The following is a 20,338-nucleotide window of genomic DNA, read 5'->3' as shown; positions in this document are numbered from 1 at the left end:
CGGCTAATGCGGTGTTGTTTTGATCGATTAATGACCCATGTTCTATAGTGATGGCGGATACCCCTTGCTCGTTGCGGTGGTTTTGTTGGTCTAGAACTAGTTCTTTGTTTATACTTGCTAATAACTCTCCTACTAATTCGGATATTGCGGGACCACGGCACACTTTTGCGTTGTTTTGTTGGGTTTGCTACGTCAATTCCGGATCAATATCTTGGAAGGCTTTGACTTGGTACTTGTTCACCGTGCGTTCCTTGTCGTTCTTTTTGCGGAGAAATTGCTCCTTGAAAATTCTAGATGGGTTGTTTGTAGGTACGCCCCGGCCCCTGGCCAGCTGGTCACTAGTTTAAGCGCCCGAGAGTGATCGACCACTGCAAGCCATCTTAGGGGGATTCTGCGGGGGTGGCCCGAGACATCAACCACTTGCTTCTAGAGCCTGTCCTGTGGGCTTCTTGGCTTGTTCTACTAGTTCTACTGGGCTTGGTGGCTTGATCAGGAGCCATGCATTTTTTTTTTTTTTTTTTTTTTTTTTCACGTTTACAAATCAGATGGAGAGAGGCAATGGACATGGTGAAGAGGATGTTAAAATGGTCCAAAAAGCGGATGCATCTAGAAGAATACGGAAATTCACATGCATGCTTCGACTGCCCCCCGGCCCCATGGATCATCTTGAACCCCTTCTGTTGTGCACATTCATCCCCCCCGAGGACGGCCCTGCCAGCACACACACATACACACACGCAAATACAAACACGGTTTGGTTTAGTTCTCGCCAAAGACATCCCTTCCGTCCTCAAAGATCCTGTCAAAGTCGTACTCGCCCCAGCGGATATCGGGCCTGAGGCCGGCAAACTTCCAGACGCCGTCGATCTTCTTGTACCAGTGGGTGTTTGCCGAGTGGGCGTGGCCCTTCATGGTGACCTCCTTGAGGCTGGCATCCTTGTACTTTTGGTGGGGGACGCGCAGCTGGTGGTAGCCGATGACCTCGTCGTCCGAGACCTTCTCCCAGCGGGTGCCGCCGATGAAGTGCTGCGTGCGCAGCAGAGGGTTGCCCAGCACCGCCTCGGACGAGACCATGGCGACGAACTCCTCGGCCGGCATCGCCTCCCACAGCTTGTCGAGGAAGGAGCGGTAGTCGATCTGTGGTGTATGTGTGTGTTTTTAGCAGTCTGTTGCGTGTGTTGTTGGAAAGCAGGGAAGTATTACATACCCGCAGAGTCGGTGCGATGACCTTCCGCAGCCTGTTCCAGTCCTTGGAGTCGTAGCTGTCTGCCCACTCGTACACGGCAGTCATGAGGCCCAGGTAGTCTGAGGAGGGGGTAATGTCAGTGATACTGTCATTGGCATCTTCACCGCTATTTGTCTCGTCTTGGGTGGAATGAATTTTTCTCACCTGAGAAGGTGATCTCATCGCTTTTCTGAATTTGTGAACCCATGTTGGTGGCTATAATCTGGAGTGAATCGACTACTATAGTGACTGACGTAAGCTCTTGGGTATGGGGTATCACAGCACTGCGGTTGATAGACGATGTCGTATCTTGATGGAGAGACCGGAACAAATGCAGGAACGGGACGTGGGAAGTAGGACCCTTAAAATCATTTTTCTTCAGGTCCCTATTCTCAACAATCCGGAAATTGCTTTTTGAACTGTCCCGAGAAAGCAATATTGTTAGCTCGGACGGCCGAACCACAACGGACTCCCGGACCGTTTTGTGGGGATATGCGGAGAGGGAAAGCAAAAACCGTTGAAGAAAATCTGACAAAGGCGCTGGGCGCCTTGATCTTTGTTTTTCTTTTCTTTTCTTTTCGACGAATTCTTCTTCAAACGGTGCGCACTGCCCTGTAAGACACAGAGCTAAATCCATGCAAGAGCGAAAATTCTTTGACCTGATCTGCACGCATGTTAGTATCTAGCTCCGAAAGAGATCGTAACCCCTTTGGTGTCTGGGGTGTCTTTGGTATCTTTTGGAAAGTGTTGATTGATTTTTAACTACTTTTTAGGTTCGGATGATTGGTGCAACACACTCGGACTGCTTGGTCTTGTCTTGGTCGTAACTGGCCAGCCGAGCATCAGACGAACACTGGCTGTTGAGAGCTGAAAATGAAGGGATGCATATCCCCATGCACTGGAGTCCCTGCAGAGCTGAAAAATTGATAATCTAGGCTGCCAAGAAATAAATAAACAAATAAAAAAAACAAGTACGAACTGTTCTGTTCAATAAGCCAATGAATAATAACCGGCCATCCCATGCTGCCATCTTGCGCCCCTCTATAAAGTTCAAGCCGGTGGATTATATACAAAATGAGCTTGACAAAGAAATAAAAGAGGCTCAAAGGAGCCCTGGTGAGTTTCCCTCTACCATCCCAAGATGTTGTAAAGACTCCTTCTTGGCTCAAAGTCGGTAAAGACCTTTGAGCGAGCAGCCTCGTATTTTTCATCGTTTTTTTGCGCAAAGATCTTGTCCATGGCACCGCGCTCCTGGCTCAGTTGTCGAGAGACGTAGGTGACGACTGTGGCGACTGTTTGGGGGTTGGAGAACCGTTGGTTAGTACAGGTACCATAATCCATGCCAAGTAAAACAACGCCTTTTTTTTTCTTTGCTTGTTTTGGCAGACTTTGAAAAAGAAAGGCTTCAGGGGACATACCACACCCAGCCACGATGAGTGGAGGGACGACCCTGGGGAATATCCATGTTAGCTCAAGAACGATCAGAGCGCTAGGAACCATGGAGTTTAGCACTCAATGGGAGTCATTGCTGACAGCGGGAAAGAGGCTGCTAGATACCTAGCGGCAACGGGCACACGCATGGCGGGTTTGATGTGCGAGGTAGCTGCAACGGCCGGACGACGGGTGGGCATTGTTGGAATCATGGTTTGTTGTTTCTCTGGTGATGTTGGTGGTTGTCCAAATATTTGGATTTGGTTGCTCGTGTAAGTCTTGTATGTGCGTCCTAATCAGGAAATTACTTGGTTTTCAATTGGTTTAAAGAGGAAAAGATCTGATTGTTCTTCTGATTTTGATGATGGATATGAAAACCAGAACGAAAAGAACCTCAACTGGAACAACATTGCTCTATTTATCTCTCTAGTAGCCTGCTTCTGTTCATCATCAACATCAAGAACTTCTCCAATCGCCCCGGCCCCCAAAGCCTGACCTGGGAGGTTTTTCCCGGTGGTGGCCTGGTAGTGGGGTGTTGTTCCAGCCAGGGTCACATCATATGAGGCCATCGGAAGGCAGCGCCAATCCAATTTGGGCGCTTAGTCGAACCACTTCCTCTTGACAGACGACCCCACGGTGAATACCAACAGCGCGCTTACTACCTCGTGATCAATTGATTGCCCAACGCGTCTGTCGATTGGGAAGACCATGGAAGCTTGGCATTGTGCATGTTATCAGGCTTTTTGTTTTTCTGGGCTGGTTCGAGAGATGCCGCATTTATTATGCACTGCCTTTCATGGTGACTCCCAACCAGCATTTGGTAATTTGGTAACCGGCCCAACCCGGTGATATACCATGCCGAGAGTTATTCTAGTCCAGTCGAGGTCTAGGAGTAGTTCTAGAATAGTAACAGACTGACGGATACACATCAAGACGACGTGTTTTATCGCAGAACATTCCCATCAGCGCTGGGAAGAAGAACCCAGCTCTAAGGCGTGGGCTCGAACGCCGCCCTGATGAACCAAGACGAGATAATATATCTTGCCAAGCCGCGAACTCATAGCACGTGCGAAGCACGCCGCACTAAATGAATGTAAACTTCTTAGCGAGACGCGGGGAGCAAGGATGCAGTTCATGCTCAAGATGCATCGCCGTTGCCCTGAGTACCTTGAATACGACGCCAAAAGATTGCCCGCAATTGAGCAAGGGCACAGCTGAGAACTGACCTGGCTTGACTGTCTGCGTGCTATGGACGAGAGCCTCTAGCAGTAAATGGACAGACCTCACCTGACTCGACCCTATAGGCAGATGGATTTTGGATTTTGAAAAAAAAAAAATAGGAGTTAAGCGCATGGATTTGTCCCGAGCAATTGGCTGGCGTGAGCCAAAAGCCTGCTTCTGCTGGACAAATCCTGCTCGCATAATCAGTGTTTACGAGAATGTCTATTGTACTTTTTGGTTGTCAGCTATCTCAGTTTCTCGCGTGTCAATTGAATTTTGAGTGTTCCCGCCCCACATAAGCTCCGCACCGCGTTTTGCGCCATCCGAGCTAACTCACGGCTGTTGACACTGATTCAAGCTCGGCCTCTATCAAATCCAAGCTCTTTCATTGCGAGCACAGCTACATTACAACGATGCACCTTGCTCGCACGATTGCTGCCTCATAGCTAGACTAGATAACCCTCGGCAATCGACATTCGAGTAGTTGCTGGCCCGACAATGCGTCAGTTCGAGGACTACGTGCTCGAGTCCTTTGACCACACCACTGGCTGGTACCAGGATAACAGCTATGAGGGCCTCAACCGGACCGCTGACCGTACGACCCCCGAATGCGCGTGTCCCCCTCCCACATTGACCACTGCCGACACCTGACTGACCTTTCGTGTGCGTCTGTGACCGCAGAGCTTATGCAATTCCGACTCCCCACGGGCCTGAAACTCTCCTTCTCATCACTCGCGACCCCCAACTTTTCGACTTCGTATCATCTCGGCGCCGGTGGTCGGTTCGACGGCTCTATTTGCTACCTGTTCTCTTCAGTGCCGTTGAAAAATGTCATATCGAGATCCGACTCGATACCGCTTCCGGTCTTGCTGCGTTCGTACAGACAGGTCCAGGACCTGCCGCCGTTCCAGCCCAGCCATGATGCGGCGCCACCGGCTCCAGCACCGACTCCCGGGGAACGTTTTCAAGAATTCATAAAGCAGCCATGGCTCGTGTTTGGACGCATGTTCTTGCCAGAGTCGATGCTGGAGGCGCAGGTGGTGAAGCGCGCCTCGCCTAATCTGAGATTCCAAGTTAAGGGCGTGAGCCAAGCCGACTTACCCAATGGCGGAACCATACTCGGAAGTGTGCAGTACACGAAACCGCGGTATGGCGTCGCGGGGCTGCTGTCTACAGACGGAGGCCTTCTTGGCTTCAGGGGTTTGTATAATTTTGGCGGCGACACGATCCCTACACCATCATCGCCCAGGGCGGTTGGTAGCGAAGACAACAGCGGGTCAAATGGTTACGACGAACGTGAGCGCATATACGGACGTTTCAGCGCAGGCGGAGAGCTCTACTACGGTGTGCTTAACAAATCGGCCGGCGCATCCGTCGGTGTCCGGTTCGCAACGCTACCAGCACACAGTGGCACGCCTCTAACGGCGACATTTACTCTTGCGCCGTTGATGGGCAACATCAGCTCCAGCTTTGCAGTCATGGCCCGCCAGAGCTGCTCCCTAGCCACTAGGTTTGACTTTAACGTCTACAGCTACGAGAGCGACTGGACTGTTGGCATGGAGCTTTGGGGCAAGGGTCGGATGGCCGGACTGATTGACCGACGCTTGGAACAAGAAGAAGAAGAAGAAACTCTGACCGTAGCCGTTGATACGAGGCCAGTTGAGAAAAAGAGAGAGAGGAGTTTCCAGGCCAAGATGGAATGGAGACTGGACGAAGAAGACGAGGTCGAGCCGCCTCCTCCAAACAAACGTGAAGAGGAGTTTTCTGGTGTGCTCAAGGCGCGTATGGATCAATACTTCAAAGTCGGTTTGCTATGGGAGGGCCGTCTCAAGTCCCTCATCTTTAGCTTGGGCACCAGCGTAAACCTGAGCAAGCCCGAGCAGTCATTTCGCAGTTTAGGTCTGGCAATACAGTATTCATCATGAAGCAACCCCTTCGGATCCTTGCTGGGCGAAAATACGTGGACAAAGGCCTCGTCGACCTACTATCGGTACCCGGCAAGCGGCGGGGGTCAAGTGCGAGGTGGGCCGTGTCAAATGGTTCAACACGGCCATGATCGCTGCCGTGTTGACAGATGGACGAATCCATTTTAAGGCCGGAAAGACAAAAACAGCAATGATCGTGTGTGCCTCGGCAGGGCTGATATCTATTTTGACCGGGCAGAAAAAAAGACTTCCGTAAACATTTCCTCGCAGATGGAGAACGTCGGAGCCGAGTCCCGACAAAAAAGGGATATTTAACCACGGCGATCTGTGGAGCTACAGACCGCTACAGCTTGATATCACAGCAGATGTGCTCAATAATGGCAAAATCATGTGTGGTCAAGCCCCGCAGCAAAAGGGGGAAAAAAAATTAAAGAGTTTTGGATGATGGTGTGATGACTCGAGGGGATGGCGGCCGACACCTTGATGGCCTTGTGGGTCAAGCTTGCATCAAAGGAAAAATCCAGCAGAACGGCGAACAAAAAAGCGGCTCAGGTATTGATGCACCTCGATGCAAGGATGCGATAAAGCTTCGCACCCACATACGTACGTGGTCGATCTAGCATCTCGCCGCTAGCTAACGGTGTGCTCAGTTCTATGAGGGCTTTTCTGGTCGCAAGTCGTCGTCGTCGCCGCAAGCGTGGGGGTTGGTGATCAGACCCTGCTTTGCCTGCCCGCCTGGCGCGAAATTATGCGAAAGAATTAACAGTTTCCGCTTGCCTTGGGACCAATTTCTAGTTTAGGCGTTCATTGCTCGGACTTGGGTCTGGACCCTCTTGGTTAAGCATCCAGAAGACCAGATCTGGTTCAGCTGCAGTTGCTCTATAATAGCGTTGGCCCTGGTCCCAGCTTACCAGCAACAACCAGGTCATCAGTCCCCACTCCTTGACACTAGCGTGGCCATCAAGGTCCTCAAAACTCATCCAGGTTGCCATCTTCGCAAACCGCGGAAGTACTTGTCGTCTCGTCTGTAGGAGGAGGGCAAGAGATGTTCCGACAAAAACTCCCCTCCCGCGTTGCTTCTACTACTACTCCTATCTAAAGTGGGCATTTACACGAGTGACTTGGTCACACCAGCCCCGCTGCATCTGCGCAGTAGTCAAGCACCTTTGACTGATCTGGAACTGTCTCTTCGCCACAGCTCCTGCGGCCGTTTCTTTCTTGTGCTTATTTTCTACGAACAGAAAGCCCAGACAGGCCGTTGGTAACTTGAACAGGACTCGGTATTCTTGACAAGGCAGCCTGCATTCCTGGCTAGAGCTATAGTCACCACCAATATTACCCCTCAACTAGGTGTTATTCCTCAAAACCAGCTTTACACCTAAACAAGACTCGGGCTGACCCGAACTGAAATACTTCCATTTTGTTTGGCCTATTCCATAAAAAGACCATTGCTCTAGGCAGACCCACCCAGGCATCATTTCTGTGGATGCATGACACAGAAATATATATATATATATTTTTTTTTTTTTTTTTTTTTTTTTTTTGAAATTCACCTTGGACATAATATACAAGGTTGTCTTCACCTTGGGGCATGCCAAAGGAATAGTGGGCTCTTTGTTCATGTCCAATCTATCCTAGCAAGAACCACCCCGGTACTATCTATCAACTTTGTGACTGTCGCTTCTGTTGCATCGTAAGCCCCTGCAGGCGCGACCTGGGCTTTTGGCTAAGCTTTCAAAAAAACTACTTTATCGTGCATATAAGGAGACGGCTGCATCTCTTGGCAGGCTTGGCTTGTTCTCCCTCCTGCACACACATTCCCATTTCGGCTGTGTGAGCATCTTTTCACTCCCCTCTTTGCCTCGACACATTCTCAATACCTCGCCTCAACACTGGTATCTTCAACCCGCCGCCTGCCATGTCTTTCCTCCAACGTCGCCAGGATCCTGGCACTGATGTCCCTGCTCCTGCGGACCCCGCTGTCTGCACTATGGACGAGACAGCCAACGACTGGTACGGGGTGCGCATCGCCTCTATCTTTGTAATCCTCATCGGTTCGCTCCTCGGTGCCGTCATACCGATCTACCTTGTGCGCTATCGCAACAACGAGCGCATGGGCTTCTCCAAGCTCGCCTTCTTCATCTCAAAGTACTTTGGCACTGGAGTCATCGTCAGTACGGCCTTCATGCACCTCATCTCACCCGCAAATGAGATCCTTGGCATGGCCTGCCTAAAGCCAATTCTTGGCGACTACGACTGGTCCATGGGCATTGTGCTCATGACCGTCATGGCCATGTTCTTCATTGAGATGATTGGTGCGTGGTACGAGAACAGGAGCAACCACGAGGTCGGACACGGCGAGGCGCTCGCTGCATCAAAGAAGAGCGATGAGGAACATGGCAGCTTGAACAAGGAGACGACGGACGCTGGCGTCCAGGAGGCGGGTGCCCCCAGTGCCGGTGGCATGCCGTCTAACCTCCGCGGCGAGGATCATTTGGGACACGGCCGTGCTCATGGCGAGGGCGATTCTCACCTGGCTTTTGCCGGCAAGATGACATCGATCGTTATTCTCGAGGCCGGCGTCATCCTGCACTCCATCTTCATCGGTCTGACGCTTGCTGTTTCATCCGAGTTCATCATTCTCTTTGTCGTCCTCGTCTTCCACCAGACTTTTGAGGGGCTCGGCCTGGGCTCGCGGCTTGCCACGTTCGAGTGGCCCGCTGACAAGCGCCGCTGGACTCCTTGGATGTTCGCTGTGCTGTACGGCTTGACCACGCCGATCGCCATCGCCGCCGGACTGGGCGTGAAGGATGCGCTCCAGGCGGCGCCGACAACCAGGTACATGGTGGAGGGTATCAGCAACGCCATCAGCGGCGGAATCCTGATCTATACGGGTCTTGTGGAGCTGCTGGCCCACGAGTTCATCTTCAACCCTGAGATGGATCGGGCCTCGCTCCGTTACAAGCTCTTTGCGTTTGGTTGTATTGCGGCCGGCGCAGGGCTGATGGCTCTGCTGGCCAAGTGGGCTTAAATGTGGCGAGGTGCGTACTGTGCATGGCATTTTGTGTCTGGGCGGCCTTTAGACCCAATCCTTTATCTGGTCTATTTGATATCGATTAAGCTGTGACCACCCACCTTTGTCACATCATGACGTTCGAGGCGCTGAGCCGGTTTGCTTTTGGAAAAACAGCCAGAAGATGAGGCACAGCGGCTTGGCCAATTGAGGCAAGGGAACAATTATTGTTGACTTTTAGTATTCTTAGACACATAATTAGATATTCTTAATCAGGTATAGCTGGTTTCATGAGACTACTGCTCATGGTGCACACCTCTGGCGTTGGGCTTGTTGGTGACTCGAGTGTTTCTATAAGCTTCGGTGACTGTCCATGTTTGTCCGTACGTCACTGCTGCAGCTCTTGTTCCTTATCGATACAGCTGTGGAGTTAGTGAGGAACCTGTCATATGGTGAGTGGCGCCGCCAAGACCCAAGTCCTCCGCTAATGCCCCGGCCCCTCCCCTGTCCCCCAGGTTAAAGGAGCTCATACTAGTCACACCGATGAGCCAAGGAGGCTCTATTCTGACTCGACTTGCCGTGTATTTGTCGACTCAGCTTCGGGAGCTTCAAAGCTCATATATCATCACGTCGGACAAGCTTGTACAACCTTTGATTGATGTTTTTATGGTTTTCAAATTAACATCTCTCGCTGTTGCGCATTGGTACACTATCAGGAACGAGATGATTCTACGAATACGACGGCAGAACTTGATACATTAAAATCCAGCTCAGCACTACTCAGATCGATCGGCGCGTTCCCAAGTCTGTTATTACCCAACCACACATTCTGATGTGACCTGGACACCTCGGTGAAAATGTCTGGCAAAACAATAAAACAGCCTCCGCACGAGCGGCGGCGCGGCGAGGCCGCCCTCAGCGAGTTTGCCGAGTACGTGGAGCAGCAGCAGTCCCTCCGCTACCCGTCGTCTGTGACGGCGTCGACGGTGACGACGACGACAGGCTCGACGACCGAGCCCAGCATCGCCGAGACGGACGACACGGAGTACCACGCCGAGCTCGACGACTTTCTCGACGCCCTCAACCTCTCCGAGACGACGGCGCCACGTCTCCGGCTGCGCGACCTGCTGCTGTGCGCGCCCGACGACAAGGCCTCGCTGTCACGGCTGGCCGAGGTGCTGAGGGCTCGCATCGTGACGGAGCACGGCGAGTTCGTCTTTGAGCTCGGTTTCGAGGACGGTGGCGGCGGCAGCTTGCGTCTGACCAGGGCAGAGTGGGACACGGCGTTGGACAGGTTGCAGGCCACGGCTAGGTTGGTGAGCGCCGAGTGCCAGCTCCTGCTGACCAAGGGCGTCGGCGGGCCGTTGGAGGCCGAGTCCAGCACCGGCAAGGAGAAGGAGTGCACCGGTAAAGTCTTGATCCGGCAGGCGCCGGCGACGGTGGAGCAGGTCATTGAGACGAGGATAGCAGTTGTTGGCAATGGTGAGTTTTGACGGCTTCAAGGGGTGGAGGGACACCGATTAGGGAGGGGGACACAGGTCTTGCTGACACTTGCGAATGTGCCGTCAGTCGACGCTGGTAAAAGTTCCATGCTGGGCGTGCTGGTAAAAGGCGACCTGGACGATGGCAGGGGAAGGGCAAGGGTCAATCTCTTCCGCCACAAGCACGAGATCGAGACGGGACGGACTTCGTCTGTCGGCATGGATATTATGGGCTTTGACACTACAGGAAATGTCATTACTAGTGACACGCCTGGTCGTAAGTGGTTCTGGTGTTTGCTGATCATGCCATCTCAACACAATGCATACTGACTCACGACTGGCGCCGACGACAGGCAAGCTATCGTGGGAAGAAATCGGCCGACGAAGTGCCAAAGTAATCACTTTTACAGACCTTGCTGGTCATGAGCGTTATCTGAGGACGACAGTGTTTGGAATGCTGTCCAGCTCGCCAAATTACTGCCTCTTGATGGTTGCAGCAAATAATGGCTTGATCGGCATGAGTAAAGAGCACCTGGGAATTGCGCTTGCGCTGAATGTCCCGGTGCTCGTGGTTGTTACCAAAATCGACATTTGCCCACCGTAAGTTTGTTACTGGGCTCGCTCTTTGCTGGTACATAATTTTACTAACCTTGATTTAGGAATATTCTGGAGCAAACCATCACGCAGATCACCCGGATTCTCAAAAGCCCAGGAGCACAGAAAGTGCCCGTTTTCATCAAGAACCGTGAAGAGTGCGTCAGCACAGCGACACAGCTGGTGAGCAAAAGGATATGCCCAATATTCCAAGTATCCAATGTCACGGGAGAGAACCTGGACCTGGTCCGGATGTTCCTCAACATCCTGCCTCACTACGGACGATACGACCAAGGGGCACGGTTCGAGTTCCACGTCAACGACACGTTTTCGGTACCGTTTGTCGGAACAGTGGTCAGCGGCATAGTGAAATCCGGAATTGTGCACGCGGGTGATTCGGTTCTCGTCGGGCCGGATTCCCTTGGCAATTTCACACCTACCAGCATCAGGTCCATCGAGAGGAAACGAATCGGCGTGCCGGCGGCCTCTGCTGGGCAGTCGGCGTCATTTGCGCTCAAAAAAGTAAAGCGCAAAGACGTCCGTAAAGGCATGGTCGTTCTCCCGAAAATTGAGGGTGAAGCGCCGCCCAAGGTGTATCGCGAGTTTGTCGCCGAAGGTGCGTTTGCTGAATGTTGAATGAGCTCTGTGATGCTTTTTTTTTTCATGTTGCGACTTGAACTAACACTAGCTTTGTCTATCGACTCAGTCTTGATCCTGTCTCACGCGACAACCATCAAGACGAAATATCAGGCCATGCTACATGTGGGTCCTGTCTCGCAAACGTGCGCCATAATAGACGTCGACCGGCCGTTCATACGAACTGGTGACCGCGCCCAGGTGGCATTCCGGTTCGTGCAGCGACCCGAGTACCTCGCCCCCGGGGACAGGCTGTTGTTCCGTGAGGGCAGGACCAAAGGTCTGGGTATTGTCAAAAGCGTCGGGTATGATCCCAAGCACCCATTAGGGGGTCGCCCTGCAGACGAGGACGTGGCGGCCCCCGGGCATGAGGGTGGTGCTGTCACTTCAACGGCGGAAGAGGGCTCCCGTGAGCAGAGCACCACCGCCTAAACCGACGTTGTGACATCGAACAATGGTGACGTATAGGCCAGCCATATCACTGCCACCTCATTTGCCTGAAAATTCGAATCTTTCCTTGGGCCTCCTTTGGTCACATCTGGGTTTGTAACAGGCCAGTCAGGCTGGGTTGTCTCTTTTCATCTTTCAAGTATATCTTCTTGCTGCACTATATTTACGATCGCGGGTACGGTTCATGTCCGTCTAGATTTTGTTGGGTGGAGTTATGTGCTGCATCTTTATGCTTTTTCTTTTTCTTCTTTTCTCTTTACCTTATGTCGAACGCATGTATAGCCATGGTCTTGGCTAGTTTATAGTCGCATTTTTAATTTGTTTACTGCCAAGTGCCATTTAGTGTCCAACATCGTCATGACAAGTCTTGCTTCGGGTTGTCTGCCTGTAGGTATGTATCGCTGGGCAATTGTCTTCAGGTGGGACTTACATATCCTTTGAATTGCGATTGCAATCCTCACAACAGTCAGGTTATGCGGTCCGACTTTCAAGTGCGTTTTCCGACTTTTTAGCCGCTAAAGAGATTACGAAGTCCGATCGCCATGACCGGTTCTGTTTACGGAGGATGATTCGGTGTCATTTCGATGAGCGAATCTGCCAAAGGACCAAGGTGAGTGGTTGTTTCAGGTACTCCTTGTCTATTGCTCCTTGTTTCCTTTCTGTCAATTCTTTGTGAATATCATTTTTCTTTTTCTTTTTTTGGCTTTCCTAGTCGCTTCCCCCCTGATCTGTTGACCTGGCTCTGCTTTCGACGACACAAATTTGGTCATTTAATGACGGGCAGCTGCCGACAGCCAGCCCCTTGCACCACTAGTGTGATTCTAGTTGAATTTGATTTATCTGTAGGTCGCCCTGAAGGAGGCGCGAACTAAGAGACACTGTAGAAAAGCTCCGGTTCTAGCCTCCCTTTCTTCTACGACCAGGGGTTTTCTTTTTAGAGCAAGCCCGGCGGCAGTCTCTCCAGGTTCCAAAATCCCAGTTTCTATTGCTTCTTTCTGCGTATGTTTTTTTTTTTTTTTTTCCTAACCCTCTCAATTTCTCCAATCATGCCGTCATACAGACTCGTAGCAGTTACCCTGACGGCGCTTGCAGCCGCGGTCACGGCCTCGCCGGCCCTGCACGAGGAGCACCGCCGGCAGCTAGGCGGCAACGCCGAGTTCGACTATGTGATCGTCGGCGGCGGCACCGCGGGCTTGGTCCTCGCGAACCGTCTCAGCGCCGACAAGAGCATCAGCGTGGCCGTCGTGGAGGCCGGCGCCTACTACCAGGTGACGCAGCCGCTGATTGCCTCGACGCCTGCGGGCGACACCTTGTTCGTCGGCTCGGACCCCAAGGACTCGAACCCGCTCGTCGACTGGGACTTTGTGACGGAGCCCCAGGCCGGCGCGAATGGGAGGCGGGTCCACTATGCGAGGGGCAAGTGCTTTGGTGGCAGCTCGGCGAGGAACTTTATGATCTACCAGCGCGGATCTAAGCAGTCGTACCAGAAGTGGGCGAGCGCTGTCGGTGATGATAGCTATACCTGGGATGCGTTGTAAGTGCACTTTGCTCATCGGTTAGCAGGAGCAGTAATCTACACCTGGGTCTTGTATCAGCGTTCTGTCGTTTATGTGGGTAGACTTCAGAAGGCAGTCTGAGAGCTGGTCTGTGAGCTGACTGTGAACAAACCTAGACTTCCACACTTCAAGAGATCGGTGGCATTCACCCCTCCCGGCGCAAGCAGATTCCCCAACGCCAGTGCCGAATACAATGCTCAAGCTTTTTCATCATCTGGTGGCCCTCTACGCGTGACCAGTGCAAACTATGCCCAGCCCTTTAGCACTTGGATGGAGCCGGCCCTGAACGAGATTGGCATCAAGTCCACCCAGGACTTCAACAGCGGCGAGCTGATGGGAGCCCAGTACTGCTCCAGCACCATCAACGCTGCCAAGCAGACTCGCGAATCCAGCCAGACCTCGTACCTGGACGAGGCTGCTAGCAGATCCAACCTCAAGGTCTATTCGATGACCAAAGCCCGCAAGGTCATTTTCGACTCCTCCAAGAAGGCCACGGGCGTCGAGGTGCAATCTCAGGTCGCCAATGCCCTTGGAATGGGCAGCCTGACCAAATACACCCTGTCAGCGCGCAAAGAGGTCATTCTCTCGGCGGGGGCCTTTCAGAGTCCCCAGCTGCTCATGCTCTCCGGTGTTGGTCCGCGAGATCAGCTGGAGAAGTTCAACATCCCAATCGTTGCGGAGAGGCCTGGTGTCGGACAGGGGATGGAGGACCACGTCTTCTTTGGCCCATCGTACCGGGTCAACGTCCAGACTCTGACCCGCCTGTCCAACGACGTCCTATACACGGGTGCTCAGTTCGCCGGGCCCTACACGATGCACAAGCAAGGACCGCTGACAAACCCGGTGGCCGACTTTCTCGGCTGGGAAAAGACGCCCAGGAACCTGCTCACCGCCAACGCCACCTCGGTTCTGGACTCCGAGTTCCCAGCCGACTGGCCCGAGATCGAGTACCTCTCTGCCCCGGGCTACATCGGCAACTTCAACAACCTGTTCACGGCCCAGCCCAAAGACGGCTATCAGTACGCAACCATCCTGGGCGCGCTCGTCGCCCCGCTGTCGAGGGGCACCGTGACGCTCAAGTCGGCCAGCCCCAACGACCTGCCGCTGATCGACCCGGGCTGGCTGACGGACCCGACGGACCAGAGCGTGGCGGTGGCCGTGTACAAGCGGCTGCGCGCCGCGTTTGCGAGCGACGCCATGCGCGGCGTCCTGGCCGACCCCGTCGAGTACTTTCCCGGCCCGGCCGTCCAGACCGACGAGCAGCTGCTCCAGACCATAAGGGACACGGTCATGACCGTCTGGCACGCCGCCTGCACCTGCCGGATGGGCAGGCGGGACGACCCCAACGCCGTCGTCGACGGCAGCGCCAGCGTGATTGGCGTCACGGGCCTGAGGGTCGTCGACGCGAGCAGCTTTGCCCTGCTGCCTCCTGGCCACCCGCAGAGTACCGTCTATGTGTTGGCCGAGAAGATTGCGGCTGAGATTTTGGCGGGCAAGAAGTAGATAGGAGCCCTCGGGGGGGTTTTGTGTAATTACAAGTTTGTTTCTTTTCTTTTTTTTCATTTCTGTCTTGACTTACTTTACCATGTTTGCAAAAGCTACATACACTGAACATCACATTTTCTTTTTCTTGGAGGCCTGATTTGATCCTGGCAGGCGATAGTGTCTGAGGGGAATTTTTGGTGCAATTAATTGGGCCTTTCCCAGAGGGCAAAAAAGCAAAGGTTTTTTGTAGCGTTTATAGACAGCCAAGGTGCTGGTGATAGACGGCTGCCGCAATTCCTCTTTGTTCGTAAATGAAGTCTTTACGTGGCTGATTGACTCTCTCTGATCTTGTTCGAGTGCCACGTTATAAAAACAACATGATTCGCTGATCAAAATGAGGAGTACATGTATTCAGAGCTGACATTGAGAACATACACATTACATAATGTCATGTATGCAAGTAGCAGGTAAGAAGTGATTAGGTTCCCAATGTGGACTTATCGGATATGTGTCAAGCTCTTAGGTCAAAAGAATAAAATTAACCTGGCTAATAACATCGTCTTTAATTTTTTAGGCACATGTCGACCCAAGGCCTTTGCGACTCCTATCTCAAAGTGTGGAAGGTGCGTCAGTCCGTGTATCGTCGATGCCACACGCAAAGAGCGGGAGCCTGTCATACCATACTGAAGTAGCCCAGAGCCCGATCACTTCAAGCCTATCAGCCCATCGTTCTCAATGGTGCTGGGGCTAGATTGATGGTGTCAAGTTTTGTCGTTGTATTCCTAGAATCGTCTCGATCCTAACAGTGTTTTCGATAGGCAAGTTTGGGTAAGAACACACACAGTAGTATTATAAGAAGATGTTGATGATAGCAAGGGAACAGACGCAAGGGTGAACCGTTTCTGGACTGACGGCAAAGGTTCGCACTGTGGCTTATACAGTACCAAGGCCGCTCCTCCCAAAAGAAGTCATTCTCCATCTGTGCCATACCGGGGAAGGCTGACAAACGCCCGCCTGAGACGAGCAAGGGAAATTGAAAAGATAACGGCACGCCCGCAGTGCTTTTGCGCCGGCTCACTTCCCCTTCATTGATCACACGCGCCGTGATCTCTCGGCCGGCCCGGCGCTATAGTCAAAAATGGCAAAAAGGCTTGATCAGACCGGGGATCGAACCCGGGACCTTGAGCGCACGGTGTGCGAGAATGTCTCCCGTACTGTGAAGCTCACGTTCTAAACCAACTAAACCATCCGACCAAGTAATGAAGATGTTCCATGTGTGGTCAAGCTGGTGGGCAGTTTCATTAGCGGCGTTGAACGGTCTGGAATAGTGGGCATATTGGTATGGAATATCTCCACGATTGCTAAACAACATGATATGCAAAAGCCCCGCCCAATGGTTACTGTACAGTTTTGGAAGGTGCCATCGGGGAGGGAGTGGTTCGGCCAATGATTTCATAGCAAAACTTCTTTTTTTTTTTTTTTTTTTGAACGACTTCACTTTGCACCGCATTTTTCCACACTGTCACAATCGACGCTAAAAGCTTTCGTCCAGTTGAAATTCGGGGATTGACCGATTAGGTTCACCAATGGAAAAGTCTGAAAACTCCCCCCCTTTGAACAGCTACGGAAATGACCAAGGGCTACACTTGTAGTGGTTTTAAGGCTAGCTCCGCTGCAGCGATCGTCTCGATCCAACTGCGCAACCACCCGGTGCCACTGCCATCAATTCCACACAAATTGGTAGGAACCAAAAAAACAGAAACCCACCCTCCTCTCAAAAGCCCTCCACCCCTTAGCCCGTCACGTTCAGAAAGTTACCGTACAGGGGCATGGCGAGCCCGGCCTGCTGGGCAAAGGTGTTCATGTCGAAGCCGACGCGCGAGTTGAGCACCTGGCGCTGGCCGGCGGGCACGGCAAAGTTGGCGGGCTGCTCGTACAGCAGGAACGTGTAGCGGTGGGCGGGCTGGCCGGCCGGCGGCGACGGGCCCAAGTACGTGGTGGGCCCCGTGGCCGTCGAGCTGAGCACCTGGAAGCCGTCGCCGCCCGTCCTGCCCGAGGGCTTGACGTCCCGGATCATGGCGTGGAGCAGGTTCTGCTTGTTTCCGCCGGCGCGTTGTCTATTTTTTGGACGCGTTCACGGTCTGCACGTTAGTTGTCTTGGGGGGTTTTTTTTTTTATTTGGTAAATCCTCTAGCGAGTTTGGGTTTGTAATAGGTAATAGGAATAAGAGGCATACACATCGAGATCTTGAATGTTTATACCAGCGTTAGTCCAGCTCTCCAATATTGACCTTGACAAGAACGCGCTGGCCAGCCAACGTCTTCAGCAGACTCACCAATCATAACAAACAGATACGTCCCAGTCAGGTTGTCATTGACACCGAACACGGGCATGGAAGCAGTCTCTGGACGTCACCATCCCAGTCAGCACATTGCACCGTCGCAATGCAGAATCATCAAACGCCCAGGAGATCCCTCACCGGCCTTTGTGAAAGCTGTCCCCGGTGGGTCTACAGCCTTGGAGCCATAGACGACACGAAGCTGCGCACTGGCGGCCGGGCTGAACCCATCCGGGGTCTGTGCAGCAGCAGAGCTGCACAAGAGCGTCAAAGCAAGAAGTCGCGGGGACCACATGGTGGGCGTTGTAGGAGGTTAGCAGTTGGCAGGGAGGGTTGACAGGAGAAAAAGGAAAAGGAATGGGAAAACCGGCCTGCCTCTGGATTCGAACGGTTTTCGTCTGCTTCTTATAGGGAGCTGGTAAACGAAACGATTCGTGCAGCTGCTGGTTTCATGAGGATTACGACGACTTTGGTCTGTATAAAGCCGAGTTTCCGTTACGCCATGTGACAATGTTTCCCGTAATCGCATGCATTGCAGCATTTTTTGCCCAAACTGCCTGAAATGGTTAGTATGGAGTGTGCTCACTCCTTCTGCCGCTTCTTTGGATCTTTCCATTTCCAATCTTTGGGGTAAATCAAACCCCCGGTATGATCCAACCACTTGGACCAGAAACTGATGTCGATATGTTCCCGATGGGGGCAATTCGGCTTTATATGCATGTCGGCAGTTGTTAACCAACCAGTCATAATTTCCTTGCACCATTTGAAAGTCGTGCGTAGGCTTGGCAGGTAGGTAGGTTATATCACAAGGGCCAGTACAGAAGCACACCAGGAAGCGAATTCCGGATGGGTTCTGGCCCAATTGAGACTTGAGCGTTAGAATACAGATGAGCTCTATAGAACACGCTCAAATTTCTAACTATTCCGGGCGGCTATCGACATGTCTATGGTTGGCGCGCCCAAGACAGCAAGACAGAACCTGTTGCTGCAACCTAAAAAAAAAAAAAAAAAAAAAAAAAAAAAAAAAAAAAAAAAAATCCCCTAGGCTTGCTCTCAATCGTGTCTCTTGCAGACGACCTGTCCACTTCCAAGGGTTCCAAAACCATCCTCGGCCTCCTCGGCCCACCTTGTCCAGGCTTCACCGACCTTCTGGGCAAACTCTTCGGTCAAACCTGCAGTCTTGCACACTTCGGGCTTCAATCGCAGGGCATCCAAGGTCACGAACCCAGTGCTCATCGTCCTGGCAAATATCCTGCGCTCCTCGAGGGTCGAGTAGGCGACGGCGCCGATGCTGGCCTTGATGTTTTCCCGCTTGAACCCGGCCTTGAGCGCATTCGAAACCAACTTGCGGCCTACGTGCGGATCGTTTCCGTTGGCGAGCAGCATCTTCGCAAACATCTCGCCGTGCTTGACAAGCAAGGGGTTCTCGGGGTATACCACGCTGAGCCCCACGTCGAGCTCACGGCAGCACACCAAGCCGCCGTCGGGCCTGGCCATGTCGTGCAGTTCCTTCATCAGCTTGGGTGGATCCCGGACGTGCTCGTGGACCTGGTGAGTGTGGACGAGGTCGAAGCCGTGCTTGAACAGGGTAGATGCTTCGGGGGAGAGGCTGTCAAAGCTCTTTGACCCATCCGAGACGACGGGGTATTTGGACACGGACTTGATGTCGAGAGCGCTTCCTACGACAAGCTGGATGTTCTTCACCCCGGCATTTTCGATGTTCTCACGAGCAATCTCCAGAGCGTCGGGCATGTCTAGCCCAACAATGGTTGCTTGAGGATACTGTAGGGCAAGGGCATCATCATTGATGAATCAGTCTCACGGCTCCAAAAGGCAAGTCACAAAGCAGTATCTCGATTTTTTTCAATACTCACAAGTTTGGCTATGCTGATGGTGATACTGCCTGGTCCAAGACCTACGTCGAGCATGGCAAAGTTGGGAGGCAGCGACTCCAACACTTCGCGAAGATATGGTACCGCATTATCCAAGGTTCGTTGCTATAAAACATGTCAGCACTTCTCGAGCTTGAGCTGGCTGGCTTGTCTCTCGATGGTGGCTGCATTGACGAACCTCGAATACGTGCGCAAGCTCTACGTTTTCTCGGCCCAGATAGCTGTCGGTCGCCCGATAGTCGGGTTTGTTGGCGACGGCGGGTGGCATTGTCAAGTTTATGTTATCTAGATCTCGAAATGATAAAAAAAAATTGGTCAAAGATTGGCTCGTGGTATACAGGGCTGAGGCAGAGGCAACAAGATTGGGGAGGGGCAATCACCAGAATATATAGGCGGTATTCGTCTGAAGCGAACATAGTCTTTATCGCATTCAAGCGGATTTCACAAAGATCGATCTTAAATCTCTCACCCAAGGCCATGTTTTAGTATACTGCTTACAACTCTGTCGGGAGGTTCGGGACGGCTACAAGCCAGCGGGTCCGGTTCCGAACTGAAAGCAAGAGTGCCCTAAAAGGCCTGGGTTTCACGAGACTCCGGATAGACCTTCGGAACTCGTCCTAAAATGCCCATACGTGGCTATAGTTCAGTCTAAACCTGGTTTTAAAAAAAAAAGTAGAAAGCGATATCGTCAACCACCCCAAGCCAAGCTAAGATGTTTACTTTATGAGACCGGTTTGAAAGCCCGAAAGCCTCGGTTCAATCTCATTGTCGGGTATCAGCACGGTAAGATTGTTGATATTTTGGCCAAGTCCGGTCAAAGTTCAGACTGTTGTGAGGGGGATCTAGAGTTTGCCGTTCAAAAAGGATCACCCTTGCTGGAAGGATTACATGGCCGCGCAGGATCATGTTCTTTTACCGAGCTTGATGTCGACTTCGGCAAAAGAACACCGCTGTCGGCACGGCAGTGGCAGTACCCCGCAGGCAACTAACTAATGAATCTAGGGAATGAAGCCCACGCAGGGACGGTGAGGGATGTGCGGGTTGTATACTTCAGAATTCCATCAATGTCAGCCAAACAGGTGATGGGACAT

General features: G+C 52.4%; 8 protein-coding genes across 8 annotated transcripts; 4 read left to right on the top strand and 4 right to left on the bottom strand.

The window, feature by feature from the left end:
- Positions 1–759: 759 nt before the first annotated feature.
- PpBr36_03433 (uncharacterized protein) lies at positions 760–1,433 on the bottom strand (the record flags this gene model as incomplete). The annotated part of the gene is made up of 3 exons (XM_029890605.1): positions 760–1,137; positions 1,208–1,305; positions 1,391–1,433. 3 exons carry the CDS (start codon positions 1,431–1,433, stop codon positions 760–762), a joined length of 519 nt encoding a protein of 172 aa, XP_029754221.1.
- Positions 1,434–2,353: 920 nt separating this feature from the next.
- Positions 2,354–2,856, bottom strand: PpBr36_03432 (uncharacterized protein; the record flags this gene model as incomplete). Its single annotated transcript, XM_029890604.1, has 3 exons — positions 2,354–2,517; positions 2,644–2,675; positions 2,783–2,856. The coding sequence occupies 3 exons, from the start codon at positions 2,854–2,856 to the stop codon at positions 2,354–2,356; spliced, it is 270 nt and encodes an 89-aa protein (XP_029754220.1).
- Positions 2,857–4,375: 1,519 nt separating this feature from the next.
- PpBr36_03431 (uncharacterized protein) lies at positions 4,376–5,802 on the top strand (the record flags this gene model as incomplete). Its single annotated transcript, XM_029890603.1, has 2 exons — positions 4,376–4,472; positions 4,559–5,802. The coding sequence occupies 2 exons, from the start codon at positions 4,376–4,378 to the stop codon at positions 5,800–5,802; spliced, it is 1,341 nt and encodes a 446-aa protein (XP_029754223.1).
- A 1,918-nt stretch (positions 5,803–7,720) lies between these two features.
- On the top strand, positions 7,721–8,833 carry PpBr36_03430 (uncharacterized protein; the record flags this gene model as incomplete). Its single annotated transcript, XM_029890602.1, has 1 exon — positions 7,721–8,833. One exon carries the CDS (start codon positions 7,721–7,723, stop codon positions 8,831–8,833), a length of 1,113 nt encoding a protein of 370 aa, XP_029754222.1.
- An 839-nt stretch (positions 8,834–9,672) lies between these two features.
- On the top strand, positions 9,673–11,958 carry PpBr36_03429 (uncharacterized protein; the record flags this gene model as incomplete). The annotated part of the gene is made up of 5 exons (XM_029890601.1): positions 9,673–10,297; positions 10,385–10,573; positions 10,650–10,896; positions 10,956–11,506; positions 11,597–11,958. 5 exons carry the CDS (start codon positions 9,673–9,675, stop codon positions 11,956–11,958), a joined length of 1,974 nt encoding a protein of 657 aa, XP_029753340.1.
- A 1,064-nt stretch (positions 11,959–13,022) lies between these two features.
- PpBr36_03428 (uncharacterized protein) lies at positions 13,023–15,035 on the top strand (the record flags this gene model as incomplete). The annotated part of the gene is made up of 2 exons (XM_029890600.1): positions 13,023–13,510; positions 13,649–15,035. 2 exons carry the CDS (start codon positions 13,023–13,025, stop codon positions 15,033–15,035), a joined length of 1,875 nt encoding a protein of 624 aa, XP_029753341.1.
- A 1,774-nt stretch (positions 15,036–16,809) lies between these two features.
- On the bottom strand, positions 16,810–17,650 carry PpBr36_03427 (uncharacterized protein; the record flags this gene model as incomplete). Its single annotated transcript, XM_029890599.1, has 4 exons — positions 16,810–17,134; positions 17,254–17,263; positions 17,308–17,421; positions 17,497–17,650. The coding sequence occupies 4 exons, from the start codon at positions 17,648–17,650 to the stop codon at positions 16,810–16,812; spliced, it is 603 nt and encodes a 200-aa protein (XP_029753344.1).
- A 758-nt stretch (positions 17,651–18,408) lies between these two features.
- On the bottom strand, positions 18,409–19,515 carry PpBr36_03426 (uncharacterized protein; the record flags this gene model as incomplete). Its single annotated transcript, XM_029890598.1, has 3 exons — positions 18,409–19,137; positions 19,230–19,352; positions 19,426–19,515. 3 exons carry the CDS (start codon positions 19,513–19,515, stop codon positions 18,409–18,411), a joined length of 942 nt encoding a protein of 313 aa, XP_029753345.1.
- Between the last annotated feature and the right edge of the window lie 823 nt (positions 19,516–20,338).

This window comes from Pyricularia pennisetigena, chromosome 3 (genome assembly GCF_004337985.1).
Source record: "Pyricularia pennisetigena strain Br36 chromosome 3, whole genome shotgun sequence".
In the NCBI taxonomy this organism is placed as follows: Eukaryota; Fungi; Ascomycota; class Sordariomycetes; order Magnaporthales; family Pyriculariaceae; genus Pyricularia; species Pyricularia pennisetigena.
The sequence above is the reverse complement of the archived record's forward strand: the minus strand, read 5'-3'. Positions and strand labels throughout refer to the sequence as shown.